Below are 23,110 nucleotides of genomic sequence, written 5' to 3'. Positions count from 1 at the left end.
TTATCACACCAGTAAATGGTATTTGCTTTGCCTAAAAGCTATGTAAACAAGAAAATATACACTTCTTTATCCTATGGTACATAGTGCAAAAGAAAAAAAATTAAAATGACCATGTTATTGCCACAGCTACAAAAACGGTAAATATTTACCTGCTTTTGGTCAAGAAACCAATTTCTATCCATAGGAGAAAGAATTTTAAGTCATGCCTAAACACATATGCTCACAAAATACACTGTCAAAACTGATAAAAAGAAATTACTACCTATCTCAGCATTTAAAAGTTAAGACTCTGATTTGAGAATGAGTTAATTTCAATAGTTTGGTACACAAATAGAATGCAAATATTCACAATAAGCTTTCAAAAAGGTAGAAATTACACCAAAGATCTTTGTTGTTTTGCCCCCTTTTCCTCTCCCCAAATTTAATGTTTTTATATCTTCACAACTAATGTATTTTACTTTTAAAATTCAAAGGCTGAAAACCATAGTTTTCAGACACTGTGTAGTAACTAGAAAATCAGAAGTGTTTTTTTTTTTGTTTTGTTTTGTGTTGCTTTTGAGGAGGTGGTTACTGGGATGCTTAATTTTGCTTTATTTTGAGACAGGTCTCACTAAATTGCTCAGGGCCTCACTAGAAGTTGCTGAGGCTGGCTTTGAACTTACAATCCTCCTGCCTGTCTCCCAAGCTGCTGGGATTACAAATGTGTACCATCACACCCAGTGTATTTAAAGTTTAATGACAAAAAATAGATTACAGCAGACTTTGAAACTGTGTCATCAAAAAACCCCAAACAAACAACAACAAAAAAAACCCAGCCCAGCTGTGTACAGTGGTGCAAGCCTACAGTCCCAACAACTCAAGAGACTGAGACAGGAGGATGGCAAGTTTGGGGTCAGCTTGAGCAACACAGTGAGACCCTGTCTCAAAATAAAAAATAAAAAGGGCTGAGGATGTAGCTCAGTGAAGTACTCCTGGGTTCAATCCACATTGTCTGTCTTTCTTTCACACACACACAGAGAATGAAGGAGAGAAGAGAAGGAAGGATGGACAGACGAATTTTACAAAAATGAAAAATACCATGTATAGCATCATGTCAGGCATTGTTCAGAGCATAGAAGGGGAAATAGGACTCCTGTACATAATAAGGAATTACAAGAAATGACTTGTGAGATCCAGTCATTGTAAAATTCTTTCACTGGGGAGGGAGGCGTAATAAGATAAAGCTTTTTAGAAGAGGTGGAATTTGCACTAAGCCTGAAAGATGGGAGCAAGAAGCATGGCAATACAATGGGATTTCTGGCAAAAGAAAGACTACAGGTATGAAGGGAAATATTCTCTACATATTTACAAAGAACAGCAAAGAGGTAGAGCTCAGGGTATGTGTGAATTAGAATCATTTCTATTTGTAAGCTATTATAATATCTAATTTTTAGAGTTGAAAAAGACTTAAATAAATCAAATAAGAAATGAACCAAAAATGAGAAGAATACTCCGAAAAAACACACATATGGAGTTTAAATTCAGAGTCAATGAAAAGAGAAACTGTTTCTACTCGATCTACTGATCAAGAACCATAGGATAATTCAAACTCTTCCAACTGGTACCAAGTTCTGAATTTAACTTGCACCATCCCTAACTTTTTTCTTGTAATTCCCCAATGTAACTGACTAGATTTATTGACCTGTAAGTAAATCCTGCTCTCTCGATTTCTTTTTAATGAACTATCATGACTTTGTTTACAATTTTCCTTTCCCTAAGTTTTCAACGTATTGATAATCATTCCAGTTGCTTTACAGAACTTTGCCCAACCAGATTTTCTACACACTTTTAGCACTCACATACTGACATCACTAAGTTTGATACTTTTCTTATACAGCTTACTATGTGCTAAGCACTGGAAATACAAAGATGAACCAAGTACCATTGCTACTAAGGGAGAGTGAAGACTACAGTAATATGACAGTACTATGGCAGAAATGTAAGACTGGCAGTACAGATGATGCCTTTAATTTTGGTTTGACTGGAGGGGTAGAGGAAAAGAAAGTTCCTAATTTACTGCAAACTCAATATGTCAGTTCAAAATCGTATAGATTAAAAAACAAAAAAACTATCAATGAAAGGAGAAAAATGAAAAGTAAATCTTTTCAGGGTCTTTTTCTTTGTAGCCCCTCAGAACTTTTAAAGCACAGTTTACCATAAATATTATTTTGTGATAAATGATCAAAAACGATCTTTTTTTTAATTGTAATTTTAAAATGAGGTCTACTAACAATACAAAAAATATGCTGGTGAAGAATTCTTGTCCTCATTTAAAAATTATGATCCTTAAAAAGATATTTGGGGTTATCTTTAAGTTAGTTTATCATTCTGAGTTTAGAGTGATCTGATTGGTAACAAATATCCATTAACCACCAGTAAAATAGCAGATTAAACCTGCCAGTTTAAAAGCTGACTTAATGGTGGCGGGCCATATAATACTACTATGCCTCAGAATGAATGCATGGCAAAGTGACCAATAATGTTTATCAGCTAAGTCATTTTGCCCTAAAGCTAATCACTAATGGAATTTAAAAATAAAACACATCTTTTAAGGCTTTACTGTTTATAAAAAAAATAAAAGGATTTTACATCTCTAAACCCTAACGGGTAAATTAAGGTAGGTTAACTGTCCATGGGTTACAGATAAAGTCTCAAAGTCAAGCAACATTTCCTATGTCACATAACTCTTATATAGCTGAACCAGAAGTAATTCTAGAAAGTTGGTCTTTTGTTCATAGTCCCAGACTCCAGTTGCTCTACCACATTAACTATTCTCAGTTGTCAACACTCCATTTTAGTAGGAATAGTTGGAGTTTATTAAGAATAATAAAGACGAGGCTCCTAACCAAAATGCAAATAGGGGATCTACTTAGGCTAAATGACTAAATTACTATTCTGCCTTGTTAAAATCACATTCTGTACAAAGAAAGGATGAGATTGTTTTAAATAAAGGTTTGTTTTAACTGAACTTTACTGAAGAAATTTATTCAACAGCAGGCCACAAAACTAGCTTTGCATGAGGGAGTGGTCAGGATTTCCATAACAGCAATGGCAATTTGTCCAGATGGGTACAACTTCAAAAGTTTAACCCAGGAAACAGTCACCTACCTCAAGTGGGAAGACTAAGACCTGGGCAGAACAAGTCCATAATGTCTTGCTCTATTAGTTTTTCCAATAAGAAAATTTTTTGGAAGCAGGGGTGCTAGGGATTAAACACAGGGTACTTTACTGCTAGGCTACATCCTCTATCTTTTTATTTTGAGACAGGGTTTCTAAATTGCTTAGGCTGGCCTCAAACTTGTGATCCTCCTTGCTTCACCTCCAAGGATCTGGGATTACAGGCGTGTGCCACCACACCCAGATCAATTAGAAATTTCTTCAGCAAAGTATCCTTCAATAATCATTCAGGTGGAAAAATACAGACAGATATTATGTGAATTCTGTCACTGCAGTCACTTTGATACCATTATGACTTATTCAGAATAACTAAAAAATATAGGAAGAAGGCAACTTTCAGTTACACACAAGGAAAAATGAAGTAGCTCTAAAAATGGAATGGGCTGCCTTCTACAGGAGTGAGTTCTTGTTAGGCAAGTATTCAATACGTAACCTGTAGCAATAACCTGTATAAAAGAAGAGGAAAAAAATTAAAAAGCAGTGAAGAGATGGGCTTTTAAGGTCTCTTCAAATCCTGGACCTAAAACCGCAGTTAATTCATTGTATTTTGTTAAACTGGTAATGTATGAAAAGAAGGAAAAGACAGAACCAAAAAAAAAAAAAAAAAACCCTATTACTATATGAACTTGGTTAGGTAATTTAATATCTTTCAGTATTATAAAACATATAAAATAGGGTGGAATAAGATGTTCTTTAAAGTCACTTCCAACTCTAATCCTCAGTTTTTGAGTTTAAAAATGGATGTCCTTCTAAATTTCTTTGAAAGTCACTCTGGACTTATGTACCTTTATTTTACATGTAAACTTAATCATCTGGGTTCTTAACTCAAAAACTCAGGTAAGTATTTAATATCACCATACACTTAAAAATGGTTAAGTTGGTGAATTTCATGTTACATATATTTTACTACTCTTCTGTGTAAATAAAAAGCTAATAATCAGGAATGGAAGGTGAGAATAAGGAAGGACTGCTAAACTGGAAACAATGAAATAGAGGAAAAAGATGCAGCAACTGATACAAGACAGAAAACTACATGAGAAGAACTAATCAGAATAGGAGAGAACCCTTTACAACTAGATAGTAGGGCAGGAATAAGCAAATTACAGCAGAAACTACCACAGCCCATCTGTAAATGAAGTTTCATGGAAAGACAACTACATTCTTTATTTACCTATTGTTGATGGCTGCTTTGTACCTTAGTAGTTGTAAAAAGAGACCAGAGAGCCCAAAAAGCTGCATGTATCAACTCTTGGGCCTGTCACAGATAAAGGTTGCCAGCACTTATCTCAGAGCATCACTGTTTCATAACATAGTACAGTAATGCTTCCTTATAGTAAATGTAAGTTGAAGAAGAAATGTTAAATTCTATTCTTTAAGTTTTAATGGCAGACAAATATGTATCACTTTCGAAGGAGTCTCATACGAAGTATAGTTTAGAATTTTAGAAGTCTGAGGTTTGAGGATACTAGTGAATGACTGCATAATGATAAAAAGAAGTGTATAAATCCATTCATAATTTTGACACAATTTTTTTCAATGTAATGGTGATTACTATTCTTATACTGCCAGAAACAGGATATTAGGTCAGCAAACTAGACAGCAGAGTAAATTTACAAGTTTAGAATTTGATATATGAGGTTCCTCTTATTTTAGGAGTTTGCATCTTTTCCACTATTTTATAAGTTTCCCACTTATAATAGGAAATCTTAAGAGTTAATTACAGGAGGCAGGAAATACAATACTCATTTTCACAAACTGCAACTACTAATGTCATTTTGGCTTATTTCCTTCTATGACTTTTTTTTTTTAAAGTTTAAGGTCACTTGAGATCATATTTCATAGAAAATTTTGCATTCTAACCTTTGGTCTAATATTCCATTTATCTATATCCCTAAAAACCTATCTATATACATTTGAAGAAATGGCTAAATGGGAGACTTATACATGAATGTACCATAATTTACTTAACCGTCCCATTAATGTTGAACACCATTTTTTCCCCATTTTTCTTCAAAATGCAGAACACTGTACCAAAAATTTTAGGGAATGTTTCTTACAACTGAGCTTATTTTGTTGTCCTAAATTACTAAATGGTCTGAATAATTTGTAACTCCTTCATACAACTAAAAAATTTGCTCTTCAGAAAGCTTCTACTCTTAATAATTCCTACCAAAAAAAAACCAAAGGAAGTGCCTGTCACTCAAAATATTAAGTTCAGTATCTTTAGAAGCCCAATCGGAAATTAGTAGACAAAAATATATTTCAAAGTCCTGAAAGCCATCAACTTTTTACTTATTATGCAAAATCAACAGTTCTACATTTTGAAAGTAGCACTTTCACTACAGAAATCACTAGCAATAATGAACGCTATATACCAAGCATAGGAGACTTTCCAAAGGAAGGGAAGACATATTAACATTTTTACTTCTACTGTGTTGTAGATAGTCAGAAAATTACCAAGTGTAGTCATCAGTCATATGCACTGTTTCATAACCAAAGCAATTTTATACTTTAGTAGATTCCAGGGTAAAATTGGAGTAATGGTGTCTCTATTTGAAATCTAAGAGATGCTGACAATTATTAACTATTTTTAGAAATATCTCTATTCCCTCTGCTTTCTTAAAGCATTCTTTCTACTAGCAGGTAAAAGACACAGGTAACTATAATCCTGATCTACACAGGATTTAATATGATTGAGCTCCTTCAAGAATGCAAATCCTACAATTTGACTTTCAGTTTCTATAGTCAAAATGCTTCACTTCAAATAACACAAGAACAAAGTAGGACAGCCTTTTATTGATTTCTTTCAAATCATTCTTCAAAACCAAAGAAATCCACGAACATCTTTAGAAAAATTTTCAAGGTAACATTTGCCTTTACCAGACTACAACAGTAGTCCCCACTTTTCCCATATATTATTGTCTCATCAAAAAGGTTAAATTCTATTTGGTAGTCATTTCCTGAGTTAGCTCATTTTGAGGAAGACAGAATTCTCTAGAAAATAAGAGTCTAAACACAAGAAGCTAAAATGCAGCGATTAATTTGGCTCTTTTAGTGAACTTCATCCAACTATTAATACAATTAATAGCATGTAGTCCTTACTTACAGAATATGTACACACTTATCAATGGCCAATAGATATAATGTAAATACTGGGTTGTAAAATAATATCATGATATATAGTTACTTGTACTTTTTTCATGTGCCATTAAAACAAAACTAATGGGGTTGGGAATGTAGCTCGGTGGTCGACATAAGCTTACCATGTGGCAAGGTCCTAGGTTCAATCCCCAGCATTAGGGGAAAACAACAACAAAAACTGATAACTATGACTTAGGAAAAAAAAAACTAATATTAAAGAAATCACAAATAACTGAGAGGTTGATTAAGAAGACCGAAAATAATCAGATGTATTTTCAATCTTGATTTTAAGTGAACTGCAAATATGTTTACCTTTATATATTAAAAGTTAAAGCTATAAGGATCACAAAAGCATTTGCCACCTATTTCAAAAGTGTTTCTTTCTTTCAATTCCAAACTATATTATGCTATATTTACAAAATATCTACATCTCTTTCATTATTGGTACTATCAAATGGACCCAATCCGAAGTTTACTGAAATGTTTAAGTATTAAGTCTAACTTTGAAATTCAATTCTCACAGCAATGATTTTATTTGCCCATACTTCACATTTATTAAGGTTATGAACTATCAAAACATAAAAGCTATATTATCTGAAGCTAGCTGAAATCATTTTTGCTTGCATTTTATATTTAAATTTAAAAGATTTTACATTATGCTTACTGGCACAATTAAAAATACACTTTGAAATACCAAGACTTTGTACAGATATGCAAAAATAATTACTGCATAATAGGAATGTGTTTTTTGACAGATAACTAACAAACTGCTAGTACTCTTTAAAACAGCTGAACTAATTTATATTTCTACCAACAAAACAAGAGGTTCTATTTCCCAACTGTTTAGGATTACTTAAGATCTGAAAATCTTACAGGGGAAAAAGTGGTCTCGTCATCATTGTTTTAATAAAATATTCTCAATCTGCACTATACATGAATTACCTATTTTGTAATGGATATACATATACTGACATTTTTACGGCCTAATTCCTCTTATATCACTTTTTCCTTTTAATTAAAAAATAAAATGTTCAAAGGAAGGGTAATTTAACAATGCCCCTTCATCCCCCTTCCTCTGGCCCTTCCCAAGGATCCTTCACTAAGAACGAACATACACTTCAGAGATCTACAGGAATTAAGCATGGCCTGCTTGACAAAGATCATCCAAGTATGATAAAAATTTTTTTTTTTAATTTTTTAAAGTCATTCAGGTTAATCAAAGTTTTTGAATGCCATAACTTAGCTTGTGAATTCGTTATAATGTTCCTTTCAGTCTATTATTTTTTTCTGGAAGAATGGTATTTAAAATTAAAACTCTAAAATTAACCTTACAAATGTCAAATAGATTGAATTAGAAAAAGGATGAATATGAGGGTACACATTTGAAATTTGAAGCCATCAGATACGTGGAGATAAATGTGAGAACAGAGCTTGGATTAAAAACTGAGGTATTACCCACCCAAAGATGAGAGTCTAAGCTGAAAAAAAGGATGTGCTGTTAAGAATTTAGGTATGTGCCTCAGCCCCTACCCAGTGAGGAAAACCAAAAAGAGCCAAGAAAGCACACATAATAACTTTTTTTCTTCATTCCCCGCCGCCGCCCCCCCCCCCACCCCAGTACTAGGGATTGAACTCATGGGTGTTTTACCACTGAGCTATATCCCCAGTCCTTTTTTAATTTTTTGAGACAAGGTCTTGCTAAATTGTTTAGGCCTGTTTACACCTTCAGTGGGATCACAAGTGGGTACACTGTGCAGGGCCATAGTAACTTTTTAAAAATGAAGAGTCAAGCAACATTCTTTTTTTTAAAGGACAGAATGAATGGTGGTAACAAAATTAAATAAAACTCATGCAGGGAAAACTGAGCAAAGGTCACTACACTTTTCTATATGATATTAAGATGTCGGTTATATAATTTTAACAAATCAGATTAAAGGTGTGTAAAGGAGATGGTACAGACAAGGGTTCACATTGGTTCAAAGCATTTGTGGAAAAAAGATAACTAGATAACCTGCTTCTATTCAGTCACCCTTGCACAGTATAAATAAGGTTAATAAAATATAAAGACAGAACCAAGGAAAGACAGAACTTGTCCCAGTTATATGAACTAATGAAATTGCTATGGTTAAGCACTGAATTCACTCCAACCTTATTACCAGCAAGGCAAAAAGGTAAACAATACAAATCATGTAATTTGAGATGCCTATCAATTTTTCCAGGGAAATCTTTTCTGGAATCTAAAAACAAAAGCTCTCATGTATGTATGAGCCTGAAATTCAAAGGTCAATGTCCTTGACAGATTTTACCTAAATGAAAAAATTTTATTCTCATTTAGTGAATAAACTGTTATGTGGCTCTTAACATATGTCAAACACTGTTCTAAACCTTTCACAAAATGGTAACTATTTTAATTTTCACATAATTATTTCCTTTAATAACACTATAAAATCTGGCAGAGTCCTGAGTGAGAGCTGGCATTCCAGGTGGACTGCTGATTGAGGTTGAGCATTAGAAAAGATAACAGGATCAAATGGAAGCTTACCTACAGAATAAGAGAAATGTTTATCACATAAACACAAGATGAAAGGAATCAAAAGAAGAAAGCTACATTTGGAAACCAGATCATTCAAGGAATAGAAAAGTAAACCAAACTAAAAAGGTTTTTTTGACAACCTTGAGATCAGTGCTCTTCACTTTAAAGACAGCTGGCATTCACTCTTGAACCAAATCCTTGATTGGAAGCTTTTAGGATTATCATATACCTGAATTGCTCCCGACTAGCTATTTTGGTGGGACACACACATAAACACCATCCATGAACTTCTCCCTTGATATAAGGTAAACAAGCTTATCTTAGTGGCACTTAAAACTCCCAGGGTATCTGAGCCTGAGAATCCCCTCCCTAAAAGGGATTTCTTTTTTGAAAAGGGAGGAAGGAAGAACAGGATAGGACATTAGCCAAAATAGTGTTTTCAAAGTTATTGCTGAGATGATTTCTTATTAACAGGCAATGAAACTAGAAACTTTGGGGTAACAAACCAAAAACTGGCTCAATGTCCTATCTGACAAAAGAAAATAAAGGACACTACAGCCACTGAAGAGGCACCAAACCAAAGACATTTTTAATAGCAGTTCCCATCCTGCAGACTTTAATGATAACTTTCAAAGGTAGCAACATTTTACTTTCTTTTAAGTTTGGGCATATGTATTTAAATACTTATTACATGCCTGGTAAATCAGATGTTAAAAATAAAATTGAATCCCAGATGGAATTAAGCACACCTATTTAAGTCTTTAAAACATGAGAGAGGTGCAAATTTAACAAAGGTCTAGTCTGTTTGGAAACACTTGAAGGGATTCGAGCCATCTAACCCAACACATTAAATAATGTGTCCAAGGGCATAAGACTTCTTTGTGGCACAAAAACATTATCACTGAAATACCACAAATTTTAGCCAACACCAATTTTTTTTTTTTTTTTTTTTTGGGTTGGTTGGTTTTAAACAACATTTTCAGCCTGAGAAAACAGCTAGGAATGTTTTAGGAAGGTCTCAACTTCAATTACAGGAAACATTAAGCAGGCCTGAGTTGAAATTATAAGAATCACTTTCAGTTTGACTTAAGGTACTCTAGGGCTGGAAACAGTAAAAATAGTAAAATACACAAAAACAGTATACATTCTGTCCAAAGTAAAAAAAAAAAAAAAAAAAATAGGGCATAAAGAAAGCAAACCAGTGAATGTTCTTCAATGGGGGAGGGGTCTCAATTTATGTTACATGATAAAAGTATTCAGGAAACTGCTTCTCATATTAAGAAAAATTAATAAAGATTAAATTACTGTTATACACATTAAAGATGAGTCAATATCCTATCACAATTAAGTCACAAGACCTATTTTAGATTTTTTTCCACTGGTAAAGGTTTTATCACATTTCATCCTGTTTATCTGGCTATTAAAAAAAAAAAAAAAAAAAAAAAAAAAAACCTGTCCATCCCATGAAGAGACCAAACAGGGCAAAGTTGGTCCACAGTGCAAACAGGTGGTCTGTGGGGCATGCCTCATCTTCTCGGCCACATGACCCTATTCCTCCTAATCTCATTTCTGAAACATTATTTCCGGTGGCCCAGATGGATCTACAAACGCCTGAAGGAGTCGCCCCAGAAGTATTAAGTACGCTGTCACATCTGGCTTACAGTAGGACGATGGTAGAGACCGAAGGAGGGGAGGCAGGGTGGAAATTCGAGCCTGGAAAAGCGACAAGTCAGGAAGATACAGGCTCTGCTCAACACCCGACTCCTGAGTGTCACTCCGTGTAAATATTCGTGTGGCATCACCCACGAAAGACTGGGCAGGCGGCCAGGTGGTGCAGCCGCGAGCTAGCCCGGGTGCCAAGCACGCGGCAGCGGCCTCTCGGGGCTGGGTGCAAGCCAGGCGAGCCACTCTGGGCCCACTGCGTATCCACCCGCGCGACCCGCGCCGGGGGCGGAGAAGGGAAGTGGGAGCCGGGCAGAGGGGCGCGGGCGGGGAAGGCGCGGGCGGGGCCGGGCCTAATCACATGGCGCAGACGACGCAGGCCGCCCGGCATCTCTTTCTTTCTCTTTCGAGAACCTCGGCCCCCATCCCACCCCCCCCCCCACCGCAGCACCCACCCCCGCCCCCGAGCCAGAGCCCAGAGCGGGACGAGGCCTCCTCTGTCTCGCGGAGACACTCACTTTTCGCCCGCGGCCACCAGCTCTTTGCCCTCGCTGTTGCCGAACGCGTCCGCCTCCCCGGGGCTGTCCTTGGGGCCGGGCGCCGGCTGGGCTGCGGGCGGCGACGCCCCGGACTGCGGCTGCGTGCCCCCTTTGCCCAGCTCCTGCAAGATCTCCGAGGGAGAGCTGGAAAGACGCCCTGCGAAGGGCCCCGAGGGCCGGCCGCCCCCACCCCACCACGGGTGGAGTCGCGCGGCGGTCACCGGGCCCGCGGCCGGCCAGCGCCCGCCCCGGGGGTGCCGGCACAGGGTGGCTAAGGGCTGCGCCCGCCTCAGAGCCGCGCTGACAGCGGCCGGCGGTCGGAAGAGCAGGTCCCGCAGCATCGCCGAGCCTCGCAGTCGCATCATGCCTCAGGGTCCGTAAGCGCCTGCTCGACAAGGAGGATGCTACGGGCGTGGGCGGCCGCTTTCCTCCGGGAACGCGGTCTCCGGCTAGGCAGCAAGAGGACAGACGAGGAAAGGTCAGAGACGTGGGTGTGGTTCCGGCTACGGCTCCCGCAGCTGGTGCCGCTGCCGCTGTTCAGGAAGATGCCGGTGGCCGCTTCTCCTCACACCGCCAAGGGCTCCGCACTGAGGCTGACGCGCTGGGGAGGGCCGGAGACATTCCGCGCTCACCCACCGAGGGCGGAGGACACCGGCGGCCCGCCCCCTTCTCCTGCTCCGATTGGCTCATACCTTCGACCTATCTTCTGATTGGTGATAGAAGCAGTCAAATTTGTCCCGGCGCCGGGTGCGCAGAAAGTCGGGCGGGGACTGGCGGGGGGCGGGGACTAGCGGGGGGCGGGACCTAGCGGGGGCGGCGGGGAGAGGAATCGAACTGACGTGTTAGGCTAGGGATCCAGGCCCAGGGTAGCTCATTGCCTCGTGCTCCTCCGGGCTACCGGTCTGGAGACTGAGGGCTTAGGGAATCTCATCATTTATGAAGCGGGTGGTTTCCTTCTGGAGTTGGGGTCTCTCGCTGTTGGGAAAACCTGTGAACTCGAGCCCCTGCAGCCAAATGCTCGGCGGTCAGCGGGTTAGCTGGGGCTAGCGTCTGGCGGGGCCTTCGAAGTTCGTTTGACTGGTCCAAGCTTGGAGCTGGCCCCCAGCTATAAGATCACGGCGTGAGAAGACTCCCAGGGCCGCCGTCCCGCGAAGGCAGCCCCAGACTAGCTTCATCCTTCTCCCAAATTTGCTTGAAACTTTCCATGGTTGGCTGCTACCCAGATGTGAAGTGTTTTGGAAAAAATGAACAAAATCCTTTCAGCTATGCGGCTTAAGCCATTTAGAGAGTTGGGGTGTGGGTAGGGTAAAAAGAGGGAGAGAAATCCAGAATACAACGCCTTTCCTTTAAAAAAATGTCTTTTAATAAATGCATGCCACTACTTCAAAAATATTTTTGAACAGTAATGATTCCATTAAAACTAATTTACTTGAAAGCAAGGTTGTAGATACTTTACTATTTTTAAAGTTGCTTTGTTGCTTTAAAAATAGAAGCATCCAGGGTTTGGGGTTGTGGCTCAGTGGTAGAGTGCTTGCCTAGCACACGTGAGGCACTGGGTTTGATCCTCAGCACCACATAAATAAATAAATAAAATAAAGTTATTGTGTACATCTACAACTAAAAAAAAAAATTTTTTTTTTTTTTTAAAGATGCATCCAAATGCTTGTTCACTTCATCCATTTGTTCTTCGGGACCTGTGGGAAAAGAGCCAAGGATCATATAAACTCTGAGTTACTTCCAAAACCTAGTTATACACTTTACTCCAGGATTAAAAAGAAAATGTTTTTAGACAATTGCCTGAAACAATTAGGTTTAAACGCATATAGATCCCCAAAAGTTAATAAGAATATTTTTTATGAATTGGAAAGGATGTATGTCAGGCACATTAACTGAGCATCAGATTTAGTAATCTAATAAATCTTGAAATGTTGCACTAGATTAGTAACTAGGAAACCTGTCTGAACCTACACATTATGTGACCTTTGGCATGTGGCAAACTTGCCATGTTTTAAGTTTTTTACTAGAGTTCTTTATCCGGAAGAACATGGACAAAATGATGATATGTAAAGTATATAATCACCTTTTTAAAAAAAAAAAGTGCAGTTAAAATAATTGCAAATTATTTGATTGGCTTTTATTACAGCTTAATGTTACTTGTCACAAAAATATTGATTAATCAAAGTAATGATATATTCAGGAAAAAGAACATCATCTTATCAATGACTTGCAAGCCTTAATATTACCCAATCTCTTAGGTACTACTAGTTATCCATTTTGACCACCTCCTTTTTCTCAAGCACATCCAATTTGACAGATCCAGTTATTCTTTTTCTCCCAGTTTTTCTTAGTTTGTCTAGTTTTTCTGTGAAATTCTTCCTGATGTTTAGTGGTTTAAAAGCTTTGTAGTATACTTGCCAAATATAGAAAGGTAACCTTGTACTAGAAGATTGTTTTCTAGAACTTCTGCCTTTAAGAATGAGCTGGAAAGGACAGATGTTACTTCTAACATTTAGAAGAACTAAGAGTTTGAGAAAGTCAATGAAAAGGTTAGAGAGCAAATTGAAACTATTATAAATAGAATAAATATGACTCAATACACTAATTTTATTCTTTTCTTCATCTAATATAACTTTATATTTAATGATGTTTTAGTCATATAACTGAAAACATGAGCTGGAGTTTCAATTATGTTAAATTTGATCATATCATCATATAAAACATTCTATCACTACCAAAACATTTTATACACAAAAATAAGGGACCAGGTTGTTTACAGTTGAAAAAGATTAACATGTGGCTGGGTTGTCAGGGTTGATCTTAGACTTCCTCTTTGTTTCTGCTAAGTGCAGCTACCCTGCAGTGAATGGGTTATGGCCCCACAGCCATTTTGAGGTAATCAACCATCAAAGGGAAAAATTTAAAATTTGTATACTTTGTTTCTATTCTAACTTGAAGAATGGTTTCTGAGTTCTATGTTCCTGAGTCTATATTCTTTTGAAAATTAGACAAGGATAATGTTTCAAGATTATAATATAACCTCTATATGCATATCAGATCTTCTTCCCCTTCACAAAAAACTGAAAAATTATTTGTTGACCTGGAGATAAACAGAAAGCCTTTGATTAATGACTAAGAATTGTCTAAACCTTTTTTGTTTTTGTTTGAAATTCTTCTACTTGGAGAGTAGATTCAGGAAACCTCTGAATAAGCTTCTGCTACTATACTTCCCTTTCTTCTACTGGGTTCCTGCTTTAACTGGCCAACTTGAACCTTGCTGATAAAACCTGCCAAACATGATATATTTTTCCAATGCTGAATTTAGAACTATATTGTCAAATATTATAAATCCCTCCTCTATAAAATGGAGATAAGATTGACATTTATGAGTCCCATAAGGTTGTGAGAATTAAATGAGCAGCAGCAGAAGCATTCTGGGTTAGCTATTAAGATTATCATCGAGTGACTGAATAAATTTTGTGGTGCAGTGTGATCAGTTGTCATGACCATTACTGAGAAGCTAAAATGGGAATTATTTTAAACCATCTCATCACAAAATATCAGTTAAGGAGTAGTTAGTACTCCAAAATAAGATCATTTTTAGAAGATAAACCAATAATTTCCAAAGTTTCTTAAGATAGGAACTACCGCAAGAATAATTTGAGGAAAGCCGGACTCTGTGTCCAAGTTACCAGTTATTTACAAATAACTACAAAAGACATACTCTAAAGAAGGAAGCATCACTGGGGGAGGGGGGTGGATAACAACAAAGCAGGTTTGGTTATACACATTTCATATACAAAAATCCTAACACAGAGCAATTAAATTCAAAAATCTCATTTTTAGCCTTTTTATTAGTTTTCTCAAATTTTATTTATGTTAATGAAATTAAACCTCTGTTTATTGTGACATCACGAAAAATGACAAGATTTTAATCAAATATGAGCAGCATATTTGGATGGTCTGGCTTAAAATACTATGTGAAATTCTCCTTAGGGTCCCCTGATGACTGGAATGGGTAGAGTGGAAATAAGTTACTTTTGATTTTTCAAAGTGATTTTAATTCTTTTTCTGTGGACACAGAAAGATCAACTAAAGCCAGGCACTGCAGTGCACACCTATTGTCCCCCAACTACTCCAGAGGGTAAGGCAGGAGGATTGCAGCTTTGAGGCCAGCCTTGGCAACTTGGCAAGACCCTGTTGCAAAATAAAACATAAATAAAGAATAGGGGATATAGTTCAGTGGTTAATCACCCCTGTGTCCTATTCCCCTTGTTGCAAGAGAAAATAAAAATCAACTAAACTGCATCCCAGAGATGAGAAGTTTTACTTGTATATTAACAAATCCTTTAAACTTTGATTTTGTAAATAGTCCAAAAATTAGTCAAAAGGATACTTGTTTGAGAAGAAAACAATCTCTGAGGTAGATTGTATTATTGTTCCCAGATATTTTTGTCCCTCCCACTGGCAGGAATTTACCTCCACACCTTACTGAATGGAAGGCTTGACCTTGATTTGTTCAATGAAATGTGAAAGCAACCTACCATGACTGTACAGAAACTGTGACTCATCACTTGGCTGTCATCTTTTTTCCTTTGAGACAAGAATGGTATAGCCCACAGAGCAGATGATACTTTACCTGGGTCCCAGAGTGATGGGTCAAAGCTGAAGATAACCACCATTGACAAATATGAGGAAGAAAAATTACCTCAGTGTAAGTCATTTTGATTTGAGGGTTATTGCCATAGAGTGATTTAGCTTACACATGCTGATTTATTATCCAATTTGAATGAAAAAGACAAGGCAACCAGACCAATATGGATTATGAAGAACACATGAGAATACTAAAAGAAAAGTGGTAGATTTACTGAGCAGTTGAAACTAGAACCATTGTGTGAGACTGCCTGTCAGAATAGCATTCTCTTTCAGAGGCAATTAAAACCACTGTCCAAGTACAAGACATTTGATTGATATCTCAATATGCCATATGTATTTAGTTTTTTTTATGTGGAGAAAATTAGCAGTGGCTTGAAATATAAGTCCCAGTCTATAGCAATACCACCTTAAGTGCACTTGATCTTGTATGAAATATGAGCCCCATATCAATTAAGTTATGGTCAATTTTAGGTTATGAAATCTAATGTTGGTTCAACCTCTGAAATGTATCACATTTTCTAAGCCCTGGAAAAAGAAATGAGCCAGAACTTTTATCTATTTATCCTCATCCAATGGTAAGGTCATATTGCCAATAGAAACCAATTACCAAACTCCTTGGGAAATCATTATTTATGGAACTAAATTCAAAATTCAGAGTTCACAATACATTTTGATGTACCACCATAAAGAGGAATCAGTATTGATCCTCTGGAAAGCACTGGTTCTTTCAAATTACATCTTCACTTTTCAAGCATCTGACATTTACAATAAGCATCTGTTTCTTTTTGTCCAATTATGAGGCACAAAAAACTAACTCTATAAAACCCAAGGATTGATTTGTTACTGAGCTACTTCTCATAAAGAACACCTTTTGGAGTGTTCTAAGGCAGAATTTTATTCATATGCACCCTATATAGTATAACAAGCAGTGCAATATTTTAAAATTCTCTGTAGAAACAACTGACGTTTTTATTAGTAGGAAAATGCATTAAAATAACATAACTTTCCACATAACAGATTAACATACATTTAAAATCAATGAATCCCACTTATTAAAGTGGATAAATCATAAGAACGATGTTGAAGAAAACAAAACAAATTACAGATAGATGAATGGATATCTATCTATCTATATATATTACCATGATCATAAAAATTTTAAAACATGCAAAACAACTTATGTGTTCATACATATGTGATTTAAAAGTTTAAAATGTGTAAAGGAATAATGGACATCAAATTCAGTATACTGCCTATTAGCGCTAGGCATATATAATTGGGAATGGGATTAAAGAGTCATACACAAAGATCGTCAACTGCACCTGTAATGATTGATTTATTAAAACAAATTAAATAAGCAAATATGGGATATATGGTTTGCTATATTCTCTCTTTTCTTGTTTGAAATAATTTATGACAAAAAGAAAATAAGCTTCATTTCAATTTTGAAAACCATTACTGCTTCCTAACAATTATTGTAAGTAAAGAAAATATTGAAAATCAAATACAAAGTTTTTAATGGTTCCTTTTAAGCTTTATTTAATTTTCTTAACCAATGCTGGGTGATACAACTAGTAAGTAATAGAGCTAACTCACAAAAGTTTTCCAAGAGGACAATCCACAGACACTATCCTTGAACTAAAGATTTTGTAAAAGATACAGGAATGGCTTATATATAACTGAAAATCTTAGAGACCACATTATTTTGGTCTTGGCTATCTTGAACAGAAATACAAAAGCAATTCCTTGACTAGTAAAATATGAATTTTAAATCCTTCCTTTGAGATTAAAGAAGTTGTTTATCTTTGTCACATTCCTGTTAGGCAAGGTGTCATTTGCTAAGTTTTATGGTTAGAGAAATTATTAGTTAATAAGGTCACACAGCTAATTAATAATAGAGTTGGTAAAGATATACCCTGGAGCTAGATCTGGCCCTTGCCCTCATTTCTTAGAGATAGGCCTCTACCAGACATGTTTATATGTGCAAAAACACCCAAGGACTCTTTAGGGTGTGATATGTAAAAACTCGTTTTTAGGAGTAATTTCCCCAAATGTGGGACTGGTACGTAAACTGAGAAAAGTTCAGGTATATAATATATTTGGGAAGGATGAGGCTACAGTAAATTGGAGTTGGGACACTGTCTAAATGTGCAATAACTAATCCACTCTAGCAGATTCTAGCTGAGAATGCAGGCACAATTAGATAGACCTTTGTATTCTTTAAAATAATCTAGAAATGTAAATTTTAAAACTAAGTTAAATTTTTACTATTAAATATAAACAACTCAATTATTTTTAACACCATACCAGTCACAACATTTGCAAGAATAATTTGACCCATGCACCACCATATTTTCAGCTCTGCCTTTAGCAACCATATGATAGCAACATAATGTTCTTTGGGGTTTCTCTCCCAGCACTTATTCTACTTTCTTTATTTATTTTTGCGGTACAGGGAGTGGGGTGGGCTTGGATTTGAATTTCAGCAAAGTACTGCCTTCCAAAGAACTGTCTTCATGGATTTTTACCTCCCAGCCAACACTGATTGTATTTAAACAGACTTTTCTAAAAATAATGTCTTAACCCAAGAGAACAACTGAAATAGTGAGAACTTTGCATCTCGTTAGAGGCAAAAACAGGAGACATTTGGTTGATTAGCTCCTGAGGCGAGGAGTTAAGGAGATAATACGTCCAGGTAGGTGAGTTCATGGAGGCTAGTGGAAATGAGGAAGGAAAAGGTCTAGACATGAAGGATGAAGGCCAAGGACCTATGAAAAGATTGCTTATTTAAGATACCAGGAACACCAAAGAAGAGAGGATGGAAGAAATGTAGAGATTATGGAGACAAACCTCATCTCCTTTATGATTATAATTTTCCCTCAATAATTGGTGGGGGCTAGGGAGATAGCTCAGCTGGTAGAGTGCTTGCCTCGCAAGCACAAGGCCCTGAGTTGGATCCCCGTACCGCAAAAATAAATAAATAAATAAATAAATAAATAAATAAATAATTGGCGCAGTGGGCCAAGTGAATTCCTTAATTGTGTGCCCTTGTCAGAATGTCAAATGTCAAATGTCAAAAGGAAAATCAGGTTCTTTTTCAATGAGAAATCCAATAATAAATTTAAAGTGCAATTCTAAACAGTAAATTTATTTTTTAAAGTTGAATAATATATAGAACTCTCTCAAAATTTTCTAAATTGGGAGTCAGGAGACTGGAATTCTAGCTCCAGATTAGACATTACCTAATTGGTTAACGTAAGCAAATCTTTTGTCCTGTCAACACCCCAGTTCCCATGTCTATTAAAATGTAAACGTGGCCTGGATGAACTCAAAGTGCTGGATCCCAATTGTGATTCTGAGCAATGGTTACACGGAGTGTGGCTATTATCTAGAGATCATCAGACATTATTAATGAAATCTCATGTTAATTTTTTTGACAACAGATATCATGGGAATTGCAGGTGACAATATTGGAAATACTAAATAAGGTTAAAGACTGTCTTAAATGCAGTGACTAGACAAAAGCAATATAGCAGTGTTGCAAGAGCAATACATTTTTAGGTTAATAAAGATAATGTTAAGGGACAATATGAGAAAGGGCAAAGTGATACACAGCTAAAGGGCCCAATGCCAATCAAGAACCTCAGGATCCGGGTAGGTACAACAGTATCTCTGTAGCCTGGTTGGTAAAACTTCAGTCATGGTGACTTTTACCCCAGTGGTAGGTGTTCTCAGAACATAGAGGCAACTGTCTGGGGGGAATTCATGTACCATGCAGCTGGCCGGCACTCATGCTCGTGGCAGGCACTGAGAATGCACGTGCTCACTGTCATTAGAGACAGCTGTGGGCTCTGAAGAGCCCCAGCAATCAGACTCCTCCAACTGTCTCCAGGACAATGTTTTGGTGCAAACCTTAGTGTGTGCTTTCAGAGAGTCATTAGAGAAAAGAGATAACCTCAAGTAAACAAAAAGCAGGTGGACTGGCACCAACAGTGTGGCAAAAATAGTTTTCAAGTCAATTACTATATGACTAGTTTTTTTTTTTTTTTTGTACTTTTTAAGGAGACTGCGTATCTAGGCTTTACTTATCTCTAAATAATAAAATTATTTCACTCCTAGCAACCATTTCCTGGAAAACAACCTGACAGAAAGATCAAAACTGTGAAAATAGGTCTTTCACACATTCAACAATGATAAGAGAGGTTTTAAGAGCAAAATCTCATAATGGCTTCAATCATACATGGCTATATCCAGTACCTCTCTGATGAGCAGCCAGGATCAAGAACTTTCTTGCTGCAAAAACATGATTAACCCTTTCCTGGTCACTGCATTCTGGATACAACCATTAACTACCTACAGAATTTTACAGCCAAATTATCACTGAGATTTTATTAGGTCTACAGTATGTCCCCTCATTTACTGCATGATAATAGAAGGACTTGCAGTCATTTCCTTGCTTCTCCTTGAGTTACTCTGGGCAATAACCATCTCAAAAGGCCTCGGTTTCCTTGCTTATAAAGTGAAGATAATAGTACATACTCCTCAGAGCTATCATGAGAATTAAATAAAGTAATACATGTAAGTATTCATACTGTATTCAGAGACAGACACACACAGAAACAGATGTTAGCTCCTTGTCCATTGCAATTCATCTCTGTCCAGAAACCAGAGTGATCCTTCTTAAACATGAATTGGATCATGCTACCCTTCAGCTTAAAACCCTTAATGGCATCCCATTACCCTTCAGATAAAATTTAAAATTCGTAAAATTCCCTACTAGGCCATTCTGTCTCTGCCTAAATTTTAGTTCCACCTTCAACCAGTTTTCCACTGAAATTCTGTGCTTCAGCTACAAATGACTTCTCTCAGATCTTCTATATGCCAAACCTATCTCATGGTCCCTGCAGGGCAGCAGCAGAGGGGAGATTTGCAGGGCTTTCTCTCTTATAATATGCATCAAGCCCCTCCTGTCTTAGATAAATGATCAATATTTTATAAATCTTACATAAAATGCTACGCAAAAATCACCATTCCTCCTATTACTGCCTCTAAGGTTCTCCTAAATTGTTTTGGGAGCCATCGTTGCTTCTACCCATGATATTTGTTCTGCTTGAAACTCATGTTTCCTCTTTGCTTCTGACACAATCTTACTCTTCGGGTCTCAGCTTAAATATCACCTCCACTCACAGCACCTTGTCCTTTTCTTTCAAGCAAGCAAATAATCCATGTGACTATTTCTTCCCACAGGGCTGTAATTTATAAGTGGCTGCATCTCTCACTGCTATACTCTGGCATAGAGAAGGCAGGCAGGAAATATTTGTTGCTACAGCACAAGATTTACTGACCAATAAAGTTCACCTGAATACATGTAGCAAAAATTCTGCCCCCCACATGAGAAGCTGGTGAACATTATCCGAGCCAATCTGATGACAAGTTTGATGGTGGTGAGGGAGGGAGAGTCTGTCTTAAACCAAATCCAGAAGCAAAAAAGAAAAAAAAAAAAAAAATCACCTCCATCAAAGACTCTGCCTTTGAATCCTAGCCTTTTTCGGGGTTCTCTGTAATTCACTGCTTTCTTCTACTTGATCAACTGCATTTCAATATACCCAGACAGTTCTGGAGCAAAACTCAAGTTTTACATAGAAAGAAAGATTTGAAAAATGGGGAGGGGGAGGAGGAAACATACTATGAACAGAAGAGGTAAAACACAAGCAGAGCCTGGAGCATTCACTCTCCTGGGCTCTCACCCATCTTAATTTTACACAGTCCTTTGGATTGTTTTCCAGTTGGCTACACTGCCCACTTTAGTTTCCTGTCCCTGGTGGTGCCTCCGCACAGGTCTCTCAGAGACCTTTACGATGGGGAGGCTAGGTTTGCTCTCATTTGTCCATGGCCCAAATGCTCACTCTGTAGCCACCTCTTCAACTATTTGGGGAGCTTTTACTAGGAAGCTCTGTCCTTCCCGCTTCCTTCCATGAATATTTGTGGAAGTCCTTATACACCAGGCACTATGCTATGCACACTCCTCTAGGTTCCCTAACTCTGTGCACTATCTAGATTGAGAGTTTCTGGTCCACTTTGAGCATTCCTTGTTGTCTGGCTTCAACTTTTCTTGAAGGTTCCTCTCTTCAGTTGGGTTTCACCTTCTCTTTTAGAATATCTCTATTCAGAAAACCACAATTTTTATTTGCAGGTGTAAAGTTACTCATGGGGGAGTTCTTAGGAGAGTTCATGTGTGTTTAAAGGTAGGGCTGGAGATGCAGTTCAGTGGTAAAATGCTTGCCTAGCATGTGCAAAGCCCTGGGTTTCGTCCCTAGCATGGGGATGGGGCAGGGGGCATGACAAAACAAGATGAAACCAAAAAAGTATATTCAAAATTATGAGAATGAAGTGACATCTGCTTTGTCAGTGGCCTGTTGTGCTTTACGTTTATTCAGAATTTCTACCCTTCTGTTAGTCGAGGTTGCCATATGATCAGGTCTTTTTCTCCAGAATCCTATTGTGTGTCTTGCCTCCTAAATAAGATAAACAGAATAAGAACAGTCACAGTGCCAAATACCTATTTTTATACTCCCTAGTTCATCTTCATTCTTCCCTCCCCACCACCTCCCACTTCAACTTTCTCTGGCATTTTTCCCCCCTCTACATTAAAAACAGCTTTCTGAGAATTTTATGGAAGGACTTTAAACATGATACTGTGAATCTAAGAAACCATCTTCTAGACGTTTTAAGTTCTGTCTTAAGAACAGAGTTGGAGACTATGTCACTATATAGAAGTGTCCTTGTCTGCTGCACAGTCAAACTGTAAGATTTGCCAGCTTTACAGATACGTGAATCCTGCCCCGTGCTGATGGTCCAAATACCCCTTCAATTTCTAAGACCCTCCTGGGTTCTCAGGGCACACTCCACCTCTTCTGCTATTTATAGAAACTACCCAGTTCAATCCTAATCTTGTAAAACCAACAAACTATGCCCAGAAGGTGACAATGGGGAGAAACTAGACTGTACATACTGCAGTTTTATATAGTTAACAAAGAATAACTCCAGGAAGCTACCAAAGCTTCAACACCCACATTTTCTACATTTTAACATAACCCTTCTTCTCATAGGGTCTTTAGTGGGGAGAGAAAGGTACCAAGAAAGCTCTTTTTAAATCCCCAGATCTAGATATACAATATATAATCTAAAAAAGTGCAGAATCATAGAATAGTAAAGTGGGAAGGAAGGAATGAACTTAGAAAGATCTGGTTTGTTCCACTACCTCATTTACTTGTCACTCTACTCTGTAACATTCCTAAAAACTGGCTTCCAGCCATGATTACACACACACACACACATGCACACATATGTGATATGTGATATATAT

At 37.4% G+C, this 23,110-nt stretch overlaps 1 protein-coding gene across 3 annotated transcripts in view; it reads right to left on the bottom strand.

The window, feature by feature from the left end:
- The window catches only part of GLS (glutaminase), a 75,704-nt gene extending 63,991 nt beyond the window's left edge, over positions 1–11,713 (bottom strand). For 2 of the 3 annotated variants that reach the window (XM_079135106.1, XM_079135107.1), the window contains exon 1: positions 11,071–11,713. In XM_079135106.1, the coding sequence (XP_078991232.1) occupies positions 11,071–11,456 (386 nt within the window). In that variant the 5' untranslated portion in view covers positions 11,457–11,713. The remainder of the gene's footprint in view (positions 1–11,070) is intronic. The other variant, XM_079135105.1, reaches the window with a different exon arrangement.
- Positions 11,714–23,110: the final 11,397 nt, after the last annotated feature.

The sequence above is a fragment of the Sciurus vulgaris genome (genome assembly GCF_902686455.1).
Source record: "Sciurus vulgaris genome assembly, chromosome: 3".
Classification (NCBI taxonomy): domain Eukaryota; kingdom Metazoa; phylum Chordata; class Mammalia; order Rodentia; family Sciuridae; genus Sciurus; species Sciurus vulgaris.
This window is presented reverse-complemented; position numbering and strand designations above follow the sequence as displayed.